Below are 13,350 nucleotides of genomic sequence, written 5' to 3'. Positions count from 1 at the left end.
AAACGTCATTTGAAACTGTATTGGAAAGAAAAAAATCGAATAAATAATAAATAAATAAATAAAAATAAATAGAAAATAGCAAACTATAATAACTGTCAAGGTCTTCAAATTTTATGTGAGCTGAATCTTATATTAATAAATTTTAAAAAAAAATCGGAAAGGATTTAGAGACGACTCTCTAGACGATGCTGATTGGTTGTGTACTTGTTTAAATAAAGTTCTTTAAATTGAAAAAAAAAAATGTTCTCAAACTTCCGGCTTCTGTGTTGCGGCTCCTTTCACAACTTCCCTCCAGGTCCCGAGGAGGCAAAGTTAACATAAAAAGGTCGTGTAACTGAGTTATTTTAATGAATAAATATTAAATTAGTCAACGGACAACATTCGGACTCTATGATTCGACGGAAAACAGAGAATATCTTTATTTATCTGGTAAGTAAGAGTGAGCATGTTCCTCAAGCCGCCCTGCTAAACGTATCTGCGTCAGCTAGCAGTCTGAACCCGCAGGTGTTCACGTGAAATAAAGCAAAACAAGTTGAATGTAAGAGCTAAACTAATGTTTTTATGAGTGAGCTGTAGTTATGCAGCCAGTCGTGTTAAAAGCTGATTCATGTGAATGAATTGTTGACTTATAATCGGTCAAACATCTCTCATGAATATCAAGCCATTTTGAACCAGAAGTAACATTTCTGTCACAAGTTAGAAGCTGCAGTCAGTGTTTGGGTAAAGTGCCGCCTATGTCCTTTATTTATCAAGGTAACAAGTTTTGTTGACGTTACAAATGTCAAATTCAAGACAAATTTAGCCAGTAGGGTAGCAGAATTTGCCACAACTATAACATAACAGCTCTACAACATGTAAGTTAAGGAGTGCTGAAATGCATTTGTTGTTCTTGAAAGAGACTGGCTGACCTTTTTAAGTGAAAAGGTAAATGTGAAGGAGTATGATGTCCTTTTAAGGAAAACAAACATCCCCAGCAAATAGGCCTATTTAGGTTTATTAGCAATAAACAAGAGTTGTAAACCAGTGTAATTACACGTGTTAAAGCACTTTACCTAACTGCTGGTATGAGGAACTTTTGTATTTAAACTTGATCCTACTTTCTGTTTTGAGCTTTATTTGGATATATGACTGTATGTGGGATTTGCATGTAGGATTATCCCAGAGAACCCCAGCTTTCACCCACAGTCCAAAGACGTGCAGGTTAGGCTAAATTAGGTTAATTGTACAAATGTGTGCAAGTAATGTGCCTACTTCAATGCAGATTAATGATATACTGAATGATGTCCTTGGTGAGCGTGCTGTCCATCAGAACTTCCAGATATGTTCTTTTTTCCCCTCAAACTTCTTTATTTCAACTAAACTTTTGAGCCCTTGAAGTTACTTTCCTGATCTGTCTGCATTGTGCCTGTCAGAAAAGGGTGGAATTGTTTACATTTTTTATGTCACAGAAAACACATCCTGAAACATGGAGGATCCAAACAGACCACAGAGGAAAATGTCAACAGCAGGAGAGAGTTTGTACAAGTTGCTGGGAGTGGAGAAGGGAGCGTCTCCTGACGAATTGAAAAGAGCCTACAGGTGTGACTATCTCTTTCAGTTCTGAGCTACAAGAACTAATAAATAAAATGTTACTCTCGCTTGTTAATTGTGCTGTTCTTACAATAGCACAATTAACTAGTGAGAGTAACATCATTGTTTCAGAGATTTATGGCGACATTAGTGAAATCTTAGGCTACATCCACACTAGACCGGATAGATTTGAAAACTGCATTTTCGTTTGAAAACGCTCCGTGTCTCTTCTAGCATATTTAGTAATTTTCACAGAGTTGTGCATCCACATTGAAACGGCCGAAAACGCTTACGTTCCAGTACTGTGCATGCGTGAAACGCAAGAAGATTTGACCTGCCTCATTTCTTTCTGCCGCTTTGAAACGTCGCAGCAAAATTTCAAAGAAAAGCACCGACTTTTTTAAACCCTCACTTGTTTGTATATGTTTTAATTTCTCTTTTGACCAGGAAAATGGCATTAAGGTATCACCCTGATAAGAACCCAGACAACCCCGAAGCAGCTGAGAAGTTCAAGGAGATCAATAATGCCCACTCCATCCTCACTGATCTGGACAAGCGTGGTATCTACGACCAATATGGATCCATGGGCCTCTCGTTGGCCGAGCAGTTTGGGGAGGAGGGAGTCAAATATTACTTTCTCATGTCCAAGTGCTGGTTCAAGGTGAGAGGCAAGGGGATGTAGTTTTAAAGGTGAAAACAGAACATGAAGTTGTTTGTTCTGGTAGTAGGTGAATTATGCAGAAATTTAAATGCCAAAATGTGACCAGAGCATGCTGCAAAGTGTCCAAAAACTCTCCTAATACTCACATTGGTTTTCTTTTAGACCCTGTTTGTGTGCTGCACTATTTTCACCTGCTGCTGCTGTTGCCTCTGCTGCTGTTGCTGCTGCGGAAAGTGCAAACCACAAGATGAAGAGGACAATTTCGTCTACATGGACCCTGAGGACCTGGAGGCTCAGATTAGAGAACAAGATGCAGGTGAGGAACTGTTTTATATTCACTTAAGAATGTATACAGTTGAGCAAGGCAGCAGCTTGCATAGAAACAAAGAGCTGGAGTTGGAAACCCAAATGGTGTAGTGTCCAGTTTCTGATTGTCAGCATTTTTAAGATGAAAATGTTTCCTCTAGAAATCTAGGATTAATGATATGGAAATATTATTTTTCACAGCTTAATCTGCCTTTTTTTCACAGATATAGTTAATTATGTGTTTTCCTGTGGAAAGCCTGCACAGGAAGGCGTTAACTGGGTTCTCTTAGATACAGTCGACAGCCTCTTGAAGTGTTTACTGCCCAGTTTTGCTGTACTGATAACACGGGTGTTACTTTATGCTGAGCAGTTGTAACCCTGCCGGTAATCTTGATCTTAACTGTGCATGTGCAGTAAATCCAGCAGGAAGTTAACTTTGCCAAGAAGGGGGGTACATCTTCATTCAGTATAGGGCATGTTTAGAAAATGATAGTCTATAAAAATGAAGTAAACATCTCAGATGAACAACAGCTGATGACATATTACACTGCCATTGTTTCTTTAATATACACTAAGCTAAAATGCAGAAGCAGTGTGTGGGTAAACGAAGTACACCCCATGACTCCGTAGCTTGAAGAACCACGGATGGATGGATGACTTCATCAGTGTTTCACAGGGATGCAGGGACTTTGGCCCACTCTTCTTTATAACGTTGCTTTGGTTCATTGAAGTGGAGGCATTTGTTTATGCACAGCTCTCTTAAGGTCCCACCGCAGCATTTTAATCGTGACTTTGGGTGTCCCATTGCAACTCGTTGATTTGTTTCTTTTCAGTGGGGTGTGTGGGGGTATTTACCAAAGCACAGCTCTGAGCATGTTAACTGGGTTGTGGTCTGAACTTTTACTGGGCCTCTGCAGCACTTTTTCTCTTTTTTTTTTTTTTTTTTTTTTTTTTTTTTTTTTTTTTTTTTAGCTGGTGTGTATTTGCTGCTGTGCTTGCGATCATTGTCCAATTTCATTACCTAATTTGGGCCAAACTTTTAGCTGTCAGACACATGGCCTAACAGTTGACTCTAGAATAATTTGCTATACAAAGGAGTTCATGTTTGACTCAATGGCTGCAAAACGAGCCTAGATCATCACCCCTTCAAGGTTTTGTTCAGATGCAACTTTCCAAACCTAAACCATACTGTCACTTTTAATTTTTTTTTCTTTATTAAACAAGCCATACTTGTTTGGTCTGTTTTTAATTGTTTTCTCTCGAACTTTAACATTTAACATGATAACTGTAGCCTAAAGAATCTCAGATACAGACCTCTTGGAGTTTTTTTTTCGTTTTTCTGATCTCTGGGTAAATTTGCTAGGAAGATTGGCAGCTGTCTTGAATGCTTTCGACTTGTGAATAATCTTTCTCATTGCAGAATGATGGACTTTACATTTTTATCGAAATAGCCTTAATATCCCCCCCACCTCCATCTAATTTTAAGACGTGCTAAATGGCAAAATATTTTTTACTTTTATCCTCATGAAACCTGCGCGTCGAGTGGAAATTAATGAAATGTCACTCTAATCCATTACATCTTGCCCTGATCTTGATCCGTGTAACTGGTGATACTTCACCTCTAAACTCTGTCGTCTTTGTACATTTCAAGCCGAGACCAAAGCAGGTGAAGAGATGTCGTTAAGAAGCTGTGTGTTGAATTTTGTTTTACAGCAGACCATCCCGTAATAGTTATTCAGCCGAACTCTAGCGATGCTGCTAGCCATTCAGGTAAGGTGTTATTCCGTCTTCAGGTAACGTTCACCTGTTGTCAGCTTCCTGCTGCTCTGCGCTGCTTGACTCGCCTGCTAGATTTTACAGCAGTGATTCACTGTGGAAGATTTTTTTTTTTGTCCATGTATTAAATCCTTAATGTGAAGGACGCATGGGAAATCCAAAGCTTTTTTTGTTGTTGTTTTTTTGTTGTTGTTTTTTGTTGTTGTTTTTTTTTAAAGTGATTTATGTCCCTTATCACATACCGAGGACTTTTTGATGATGTGCCTGTGTTTGGTTTTTCTCCAAACGTGGTCCTGCGGATTGTGGACAGATGTCTCCACTTTGGTCTCATCTGTCTAGTGGACATTGTTCCAGATGTTTTGTGGTTTGTTCAGATGCGATTTTGCAAACCCAATAGCCCCCCCCCCCCCCAGTCTAATTTTCAGACGTGCTAAAGGGGAGATCGTTTTTGTTTTACTCTGACAAAACCTGCATGTAGAGTCGTATTAATGAAAATCACTAATGCTGATTCTGTTGCCTAACAAAATGTCACTCTAATCCTTTAAATTCTGCCCTGATCTTGATCTCTGTAATTGATGATCCTTTGACACCCCCCCCCCCCCCCCCCAAACCCCTGAATGCTTGTTACGCTGTTAATTGCAATCGAAGCTGTAAGTTTGTTCGTATACTTTAAACACTGCTTCTGCATTCTGGCTTATTTCTGTTAAATAAATAATGACACATGTCATAGGTCAAGTGAGGTTATATTTCTGTCATTTTAAGACGTGCTGAAGGTCAGATTACTGTTATTCTAATACATGAGACTTGCATGTAGAGTGGCAGTTATTAAATTCGCTGGTGCTGTTGCCTAATAAAATGTCATGCTAATCCTTTAAATTCTGCGCTGATCTTGATCTCTGTATTCTCTCGTCTTTGTACATTTCAAGCCGAGACAAAAGCAAGCGAGGAGATGTTGTTAAGAAGCCGTGTTGATTTACCCAGTGTTGAATTTTGTTTTACAGCAGACCATCCCGTAATAGTTATTCAGCCGAACTCTAGCAATGCCGCTATGCATTCAGGTAAGGTGTTATTCCTCCTCCAAATACATTCACCTGTTGCCGGCTTCCTGCTGCTCTGTGCTGCTTAACTTGCTGCTAGATCTTGCAGCAAAGAATTGATTTAAAGGTTTTTGTGCTGCTTATGTTTTCTGTTGTTGTTGTTGTTGTTAATGAGAAAAGCTTCATTAAGTGTTTTTCAGTGTTTCTATCTTAAAGGATTTTGGAAGGATGTTTGTTTTGTTTTTATGGCGTTATACTATTTATATGGTTTATTCCCTGCTATAAAAGATCATGGCTCAAACTGTAATAGTAGCGGTTTTCTTTTTAAGCTCTTTGGGTTTTATTTAATAATGGTTATAGAAATTTAGACTGTAAGTGTTGTCCATTTCCCACATTATATAAAAAAAAAAAAAAAAAAAAGGACACAGAACAGAGTCATCAAAGTCTCCTTTTGCATGTATGAGCAGATTGCACAGATTGATCTTGACACATAATAATTCGTACAGATTTATAGTTCTGGAGTTTTGGCTGAAAGATTTGTACAAATATGGAGTGACATGAAATTTGGTACCGATAGTGTTCACTTAACTTGTTTTCTGGGGCCATCATCTGGTCAAATACCTTGCTTTTGTGCGCTAACATGCTAAACTAAGGCAGTGAACCCAGGCAGTAATATTATTTATGTATTTATTTTTAAATGACGAGACGTACTTTCCTTCATGTTTCATTTTCTGTGAGACGTAAGTGGTTTTGATAGCTTGTCTGATTTAAGAACACTCCCACACCACACACCTGTTCATCACCTGTTCTCGTTACCTTCTGCAGGGGAGAACACACCGATTGTGATTCAGACTCACGCAGCCAAGGGGGGCTCAGGACCTGGAGAATGAACGACTGTATCAAACACTGAAGTGCAGAAAATGTTTTCATCTCAGAGATTTGTTTGTTTACATGAGTCAAACTGCAATTTATTTGATTGTGCCATAGTTATTTTTTTTTTAAATGTGCTTTTTCTTTGATCCAGTCTTGTATTTATTCTTTTAAAATGTTAAATTTCTGAATTTGGGGCGGAGACTAATAACAAAGCCATGCAGATCAAAGCCTCTGAGCTCGGGGATAATTATTTTTTTCCTGCGCACTTTAAACTCACACATTCATATTGAATGTTTGGAATATTCTGAAGCTGCCATGATCAGAGCACGTTTTGGCCCAAGATTCAGAAATTTTCAGATTTTTATTTTTAATATGCCGATTCAGGGGTTTCTGTGGAAGCTTGCTTCCAGCACTGGAAAGGGGAAAAAAAAAAAGCCAAGCGTAAATCAGAATTTTGGTGTCAGATCTCAAAATTTCGACTCAATGACTCAGGATCTCAAGTCGAGTCTCACTCAAAGTTTCACCTAATCAGACGTGTGAGCCGGCAAGTGGAAATTTTGAGATGGTGACTTGAAATTTTGACTTAACTTTGCCTCGCAGTTTAAAAAAACAAAACAAAAAAAAAACGCTTGTTCGGTCGCACTGCACATAGAAACAGACTCTATGTTAAACGGTTTACTGATGTGGCCACAGATCACACACAGATTTATCAAACAAAGGTTTAGTTTTAAAATTTTAGCGCTGCCTTATGTGACACATTCAGTTGCCAGCTTGTAAATGACTCTTTGAAGTTTAGTCTTGTGATGCTTGCAGAGATTTTAAGGAATTACTAAATCGCCTAATTCTGAGAGTTGGATGAAGACTGTTGATCACATTTGTGTTTGTCCACTTGAAATCTGTAAATGGATCAAATACCCCCCAAAATGATTTGAGTCTTCCTATAAATGCCATAATTGTAAAACCAGATTTATATACCTGCTTTTAATTAACACAAAAAGATTGGATTTACTTCAATGGTACGTTTAGAAATTAGTCTAAACGCACCATTGAGTTACATTTGGCACACCCCTTTAGGGCGAGTGCAGCAATGTGTAGAAACCAAAGAAATCACACGGAGGCTTCTGCTGTAGCGCCCTCTTTGTGTGTGATTTCACCTAACAACAACCAGCAAGCCCCAGGAACCACTCGCCGACCAGCTGGGGGAGCACACCTTTTTCCAAGCCGCCTCCTCCCTCACTACCTGAAGCAAAGAACCGGCTGGACCAGTGGACCACTGTTTATTCTGTTTGTGCAAAGATTAAACAAAAGACATGTTTTGGACATGTTGATTGATGTTTCCACTTGTGATGTTTTCAACCTTTATGCTTAAGTCCCTTTGGCTCCTGCTCAAGCTTGCTTAATTATACACACAGGCACAGTGACAATAATCTGTTTTAACTCCTGGAAAGTGAGCCAGTGTTTCAGAAGAGGTACAGTTGGTCATTTTTGTCATTGCACATAAGTAAAAAAATATGCAGGGAGGTGAATAGAGTTGTGTGAATTTTTCTACACTTGACACTAAAACCATCGTTTGTTTCTTTAGAAAATAAGATCGCAGCTTTCTGATTTATTGCCATTTTGACTTTTTTGTGTATGTCGTGATTTTCTTGTAAAGTCAGAGATGTATATTTATGATTAGAGGATTTATTACAAATTGAGTATTAAGGTAAAGATTCTTTTGTTTAAATGATATTTTTCTATTTTCTCTCGGGGTAAAAATGTTGAGGTTGTGCTTCATTTTGATTTCATTTTATACAAATCTGGCTATAATAATAATAATTTGGATGCTGATTTTCTGACGATCCTTGACTGCGGTGTATTTAAAAGCCTGCTTGTATACTTTTGTATGCCAATGATTATACTTGATGCAAAAGTGCCTGAATGCAGTTTTTGAATAATTTTACAGAAGTGTATTTTATGTCATTATCTAAACATTTCCATGCTGAGTTTGTTCTGTCCACTTTGACAGATTTCCAACTGTTGGTGTAAATTTGAGTTTCTTCTAAAGCATTTCATGAAATAAAGTTGAATAATTCAGAAAATGTCATGCGGTTGTCTTATAATTTCACTGGAGTTGGCGCAGTAACCTGCCATTGGCTCCTGCAGTGCTCCACCCCTGAGAGATAGCGTAGGTTAGAGCAGGTGGTAAGTTGCCAGGCTTCCCTCTAGCTCCAGGTCAACCTTAAATACGGGAGTGTCTCAGCTGTCAATAACATGAGGATATGGAGTCATCAACAGATCCAGAGAAGCAACATTTGATTGAGACTCATTCGGAGCCTCTTGTGTGGTACGTCTTCATTTTTCATTTGACCTCCTGAAACACCAAAGTTCAACACAGATGGCTTTAAAACTGTTGACTTCCACATTGAGCCAGCCTAAGTGTAGATCTTCCGTCTTGTGTCAGGGTGAGCGGTCCAGAGAAAAAGTGCTCAGACTCAGAATTCAGTGAAGACACCCTCAGTGTGGAGGGGCTGTGGCAGCACGAATGGCTCTGCCAAGAGGCCAATTGGAGGTCGGCGACTGAAAGGGACTCGAGATGTTTGGCCAGAAAGAAGCTTTTCACTGCATGTGCCGTCAGCCTTGTGTTCATGACAGGAGAGGCCATTGGTGAGACAAAAGACTCATCACAAATTTCCATGCCAGCAACTCTGATTCTGCCAAAAAAAATGAAGTTTACCTATATTCGTTTTTTACTGTGTCATGCATAAATATGTAAAGCTTGCTGAGTTTGAATCGCTCCATACAAACTTGATCTTAAAGTGACACACTCAGGCTTCCTCTGCCCAAACACACATACGGTTTCCTCTGCAGGTGGATACGCCGCCGGCAGTCTGGCCATCATGACGGACGCAGCTCACCTTCTGACTGATTTTGTCAGCATTGTAATCAGCATCTTCTCTCTGTGGATCGCATCAAGGCCTCAGACAGGAACCATGACTTTTGGATGGTATCGAGCTGGTAGGAACAAGGTTCTCACGAGTAGCTCTCAAGAATACACTCACCAGCCACTTTGTTAGGTACACAGGTTAAGATTCATTAACCGAAGTAGCAGTACAACATAGAAGGGTCAGAATTTGGAATAAACAAGTCAAAAGAATGAATCTGTCCTGCCTTGTATCGACAGTTTAGGCTGGTGGAGGTGCTGATGTTATGGTGGGATATTTTCTTGGCACACTTTGGATCCCTTAACTGAGCATCATTTAAATGTCACTTTTGATGGCAGCATCCTGCAGGAGAACAAACAAAGCTCACATCATGTCAAGCTGGTTTCTCGAACATGACAGCAAGTGCACTGTACTCAAATGTCCTCCACAGTAAATAGATCTCAATCCAGTAGAGCAGGGATGTGGTGGATGTGGACTGTGTGCCATAATCATGTGAATATGGACCAAAAGCTTTCAGCTCATTGTTAAATTTGTACCATGAAGAATTCAGGCAGTTCTGAAAGCAAAAGGGCGTCCAACCCGATACTAGCAAACTGCCCATTGAATTTATGTGCACATTAGTCCATATGAGTTGCACGTACTCATATCCTTCATATTTTCGGGGCCATTTCTGACTCTGTTACTGTTTCACGCAGAGATTCTGGCCATGTTTCTATCAGTCGTGTCGATCTGGGCCGTGACAGTAGTGCTCGTCTTATCAGCCGTGCAGAGGATCTCCGACGGGGAATACGAGATTGACAGTGAGATCATGCTCATAACATCAGGCTGTGCTGTGGGGGTCAATGTCCTGTAAGTGTGCCGAGCTTACTTTATGGATTATTTCTGCTTGGTTTAGGGGGGCAGTCAGCAGCGATGAGTGATGACGTCTATGCTTTGTTTTACCCAGGATGATCCTGATCTTGCATCAGCCTGGCAACTCACATGGCCACAGCCATGGGTTTGCCACCAACCTGACCCAGAGGGACAAGCATGGGCAGAGGAACGGCCACGGTAATGCAAGTGTGAAGGCAGCTTTCGTTCATGTGGTGGGAGATCTGGTGCAGAGTGTCGGTGTCATGCTGGCTGCCACCATCATCCACTTCAGTGTAAGATTAAAAATAACAGTTAAATAACAAAAATAATCAGGATGGGCTTGATACAGCACTGTACTCTCCAAGTACTCAATATCACTCCATCAATTGTTTCTGATCATATTTCTGTCTTCTTCACAGCCTGAATATAAAGTAGCAGATCCAATTTGCACCTTCCTGTTCTCTCTTCTCGTTACTGGGACAACGCTTCCTGTCACAAAGGATGTTTTCAGGATACTGCTGGAAGGTAAACACACTTCAGATTTTAGCGACAGTTTAACGTGTGTATTTTCTGAAGGCGCTCCTCGGGACGTGAGTTTCGGCGCCGTGAGAGAGCTGCTGCTGTCTGTAGGAGGAGTCACCGCCATTCACAGTTTACACATGTGGAGCCTCAACACGACTCATTCTCTGCTTTCCGTGCACCTTGCCACAGGTAAGAGGCGAAGACGGTACTGTTATGTGGAGAGGAAGCAGAACCTGCGCTAAAGCCCAGTAAAAAACAGAATTTCCAGTTTTATTATGCTGTTGCCAAATATAAGTTACTTGAAAAATATGGCAAAAAACAGAATTTTTTTTTAGTTATTTTCTGCTTTTGAAGTTGATATCACTGAAAATAGATACATATAAAAATCAAATAAAACTTGGAAATCCATAATAGTCTATTGCAAATCTGTCTGCAGATTTTTGGGAGTGCCCACTGCCCCCTTGCCCCTCCCTTGGTGGTGCCCCTGCTAAAACTATGGAGGTTTAATTAGAAATGAAACACCACACGCCCATCCTGTGCCTTTTATCCTGGTCCAGTAAACATTTGTTTATTGTTTGATCAGAGTGTTTGTATTCTAAGTAAATAGGATGGAAAACCCTTTGGCAAATATTGATCTATTACAGCAGTAATGTAAGGTGCCAGTCAACTGAAAAAGAAAGTTCTTATTGCTTCTACAAGAATTAGGAGGGTAAGAAGCAGCCAGGTGCTGCTAATCAGATGCACGTGATTAAATGATCATCAGCAAATGATTAATTCATTGATGAACTCTATAGAAGTAAAGGTTTTTGGCAATTTTCTGGAGCATTCTAGTTCTTTCTAGGAGGGAAGGTCCCAGAAAACTAAAAAAAAAACAAAAACTAAAGAACCCCCAAGATCTAACTCTCAAATTCTACAGGCCTTAGTTAACATGTGAAATATTCAAGTCCATTGGTAGCACGTTTAAAAAAAAGACTAAGTATGACTTCTCTGCAAATATAACATGGCGGCACAGGTTTGCAAAGTTGCATCTGAACAAACCACAACACAGGAAATAATGAAGAATATGGACACAAACACCTCAAAACAACCCCCAAAAGGTTGATTGTGTTCATCTGGACGTAGCGTTTTCAGTGGGAGAAACGTTTCGTCGCTCATCTAAGTGACTTCTTCAGTCTCAGCTGACTGCAGGTTTCCCCAATCTTATAAACAGTACATTTGCCCAATGACTGAAACTAGCACCACTGAATGAACAATGGGCTGTGAGGTCAGTTCATTGATCATTAATATGCAAATTCTCATGACCATTGATCAACAACCACTGATCCATGGCCATGAGTACCATTCATAGAGAGTTGGGGAATGGCTGCAATCACAGCATTGTAAGATGGCGAAAGATGGCCCCTTAGGCCCCCTCCTTGATTCAGAGATGGTCTTTCCCTTTTCACGTAAGTGGCCTCCTTGACTCTGCGCTGCAACCAGCGTTCCTCCCCGTCCAGGATGTGTACATCCTCATCATCAAAGAGTGTCCACTGGCCTGTAGGTGTAAAGAGTCTGCAGAGTCCTGGCCTGGCGAGTTAGCTCTTCTGCGTTGCGCAATCCACTTCACCAGAGGTTGTTTGGTTTCCCTGATGTTGAAATCACGGCAGCCATTCCCCAACTCTCTATGAATATAATCTGATTTATATAGAACACAAAAAACCCACAAGTTCAGCATACACGATAAACAGGTAAAATATTGTCATTTTGGGCTGAAGTTTTATTTACTTCCATGAACTTCTGAGTACAAGCAAAATTCTAGCATCCACAATAAAATGAAGAGGAAGAGTTGAGCCAAAGTTGTAGAAGAAGAGCACTGATGATTAAATCATGTCATTGTCTGTATTTATTTGTTTGTTTGTTTTTTCCAGAGGAAGATGCTGATTCGCAGATCATCCTCAGGAAGGCAACAAGGGTCCTGTGCTCCAAGTTTGGTTTTTCCAGCATCACAATTCAAGTGGAGAGCTGCAGGATTTCGGGCAGCAGTGTAGAGGTTTAAAGTTGACTGAACAGGTGACTGCAAAAGTAAAGGCACTGGGTGCTCCCATTTAACAGCTTCATATTTGGGACTGAGGCGGCACGGTGGTTAGCACTGTTGCCGCACAGCAAGAAGGTCCTGAGTTCAATTCCACCATTGGGGTCTTTCTGTGTGGAGTTTGCATGTTCTCCCCGTGTTTGCGTGGGTTCCCTCCGGGTACTCCAGCTTCCTCACACCGTCCGAAGACATGCAGCTTGTAAAGCTTATAAATATGCACAGTATAATGCCATCACTACAATATACATGTTTTACACACTCCTTTTGTTGTTGACATTTACAGGCTGTGTGCAAAATGCCACACTCTTCAAATTCATGCCAACTAATATTTTTACGTCCAGTAGATGTCCTACTAGAGCAAATGAAGCTTCAAGACGCTTTGCGCTGGGGTGAACCAAGCTTCAGTGCTTCATGAAGCTTCATCTGCCCATCACTACATACTGCAACAACATGGGAATAGAGCAGCAGATACTTGTCTTTGAGTGAAGATATAAGGTGATAGGTAATACAAATAACTGCAACTTGAATCTTTACTGAGTCCACTGCTGTAATAACTAATAATGATAAATATTATAACTTTAATATTGGCCAATAAAAAATATACTACTATATAGGAACATAGTGAAGACTAATTATTTAAAAGAATAAAGAGAGGTTAGTTTATTTTGGAGACAAGCTCCATTTATTAAGAAAATTTTAAAAAGGCAGGAACGCTATTTAGAGATTTGTGGGTGGCTCTTAAAAGAGCCGTTGTGGGGA

The 13,350-nt window shown here is 40.1% G+C and overlaps 2 protein-coding genes across 4 annotated transcripts; both read left to right on the top strand.

Moving 5' to 3' along the window:
• Nucleotides 1-241: 241 nt before the first annotated feature.
• dnajc5gb (DnaJ (Hsp40) homolog, subfamily C, member 5 gamma b) lies at nucleotides 242-8,308 on the top strand. Of its 3 annotated transcripts, none has more exons than XM_085441450.1 (7): nucleotides 242-429; nucleotides 1,449-1,578; nucleotides 2,017-2,230; nucleotides 2,393-2,546; nucleotides 4,253-4,306; nucleotides 5,314-5,370; nucleotides 6,175-8,308. In XM_085441450.1, exons 2-7 carry the CDS (start codon nucleotides 1,466-1,468, stop codon nucleotides 6,237-6,239), a joined length of 657 nt encoding a protein of 218 aa, XP_085297576.1. In that variant the 5' UTR covers nucleotides 242-429; nucleotides 1,449-1,465; the 3' UTR covers nucleotides 6,240-8,308. The 3 variants fall into 3 exon arrangements, with proteins under 3 accessions (XP_085297576.1, XP_085297575.1, XP_085297574.1); XM_085441449.1 differs by having other exon boundaries at nucleotides 4,250-4,306; nucleotides 5,317-5,370; XM_085441448.1 differs by having other exon boundaries at nucleotides 4,250-4,306.
• A 155-nt stretch (nucleotides 8,309-8,463) lies between these two features.
• LOC146686134 (proton-coupled zinc antiporter SLC30A2-like) lies at nucleotides 8,464-12,985 on the top strand. The gene is made up of 8 exons (XM_085440853.1): nucleotides 8,464-8,548; nucleotides 8,666-8,868; nucleotides 9,073-9,219; nucleotides 9,842-9,995; nucleotides 10,093-10,291; nucleotides 10,418-10,523; nucleotides 10,575-10,709; nucleotides 12,428-12,985. The coding sequence occupies exons 1-8, from the start codon at nucleotides 8,484-8,486 to the stop codon at nucleotides 12,553-12,555; spliced, it is 1,137 nt and encodes a 378-aa protein (XP_085296979.1). The 5' UTR covers nucleotides 8,464-8,483; the 3' UTR covers nucleotides 12,556-12,985.
• Nucleotides 12,986-13,350: the final 365 nt, after the last annotated feature.

The sequence above is a fragment of the Copadichromis virginalis genome, linkage group LG19 (genome assembly GCF_057382275.1).
Source record: "Copadichromis virginalis isolate Kocher_CV1m ecotype Utaka linkage group LG19, C_Virginalis_male_GT1.1, whole genome shotgun sequence".
Classification (NCBI taxonomy): Eukaryota; Metazoa; Chordata; class Actinopteri; order Cichliformes; family Cichlidae; genus Copadichromis; species Copadichromis virginalis.
This window is presented reverse-complemented; position numbering and strand designations above follow the sequence as displayed.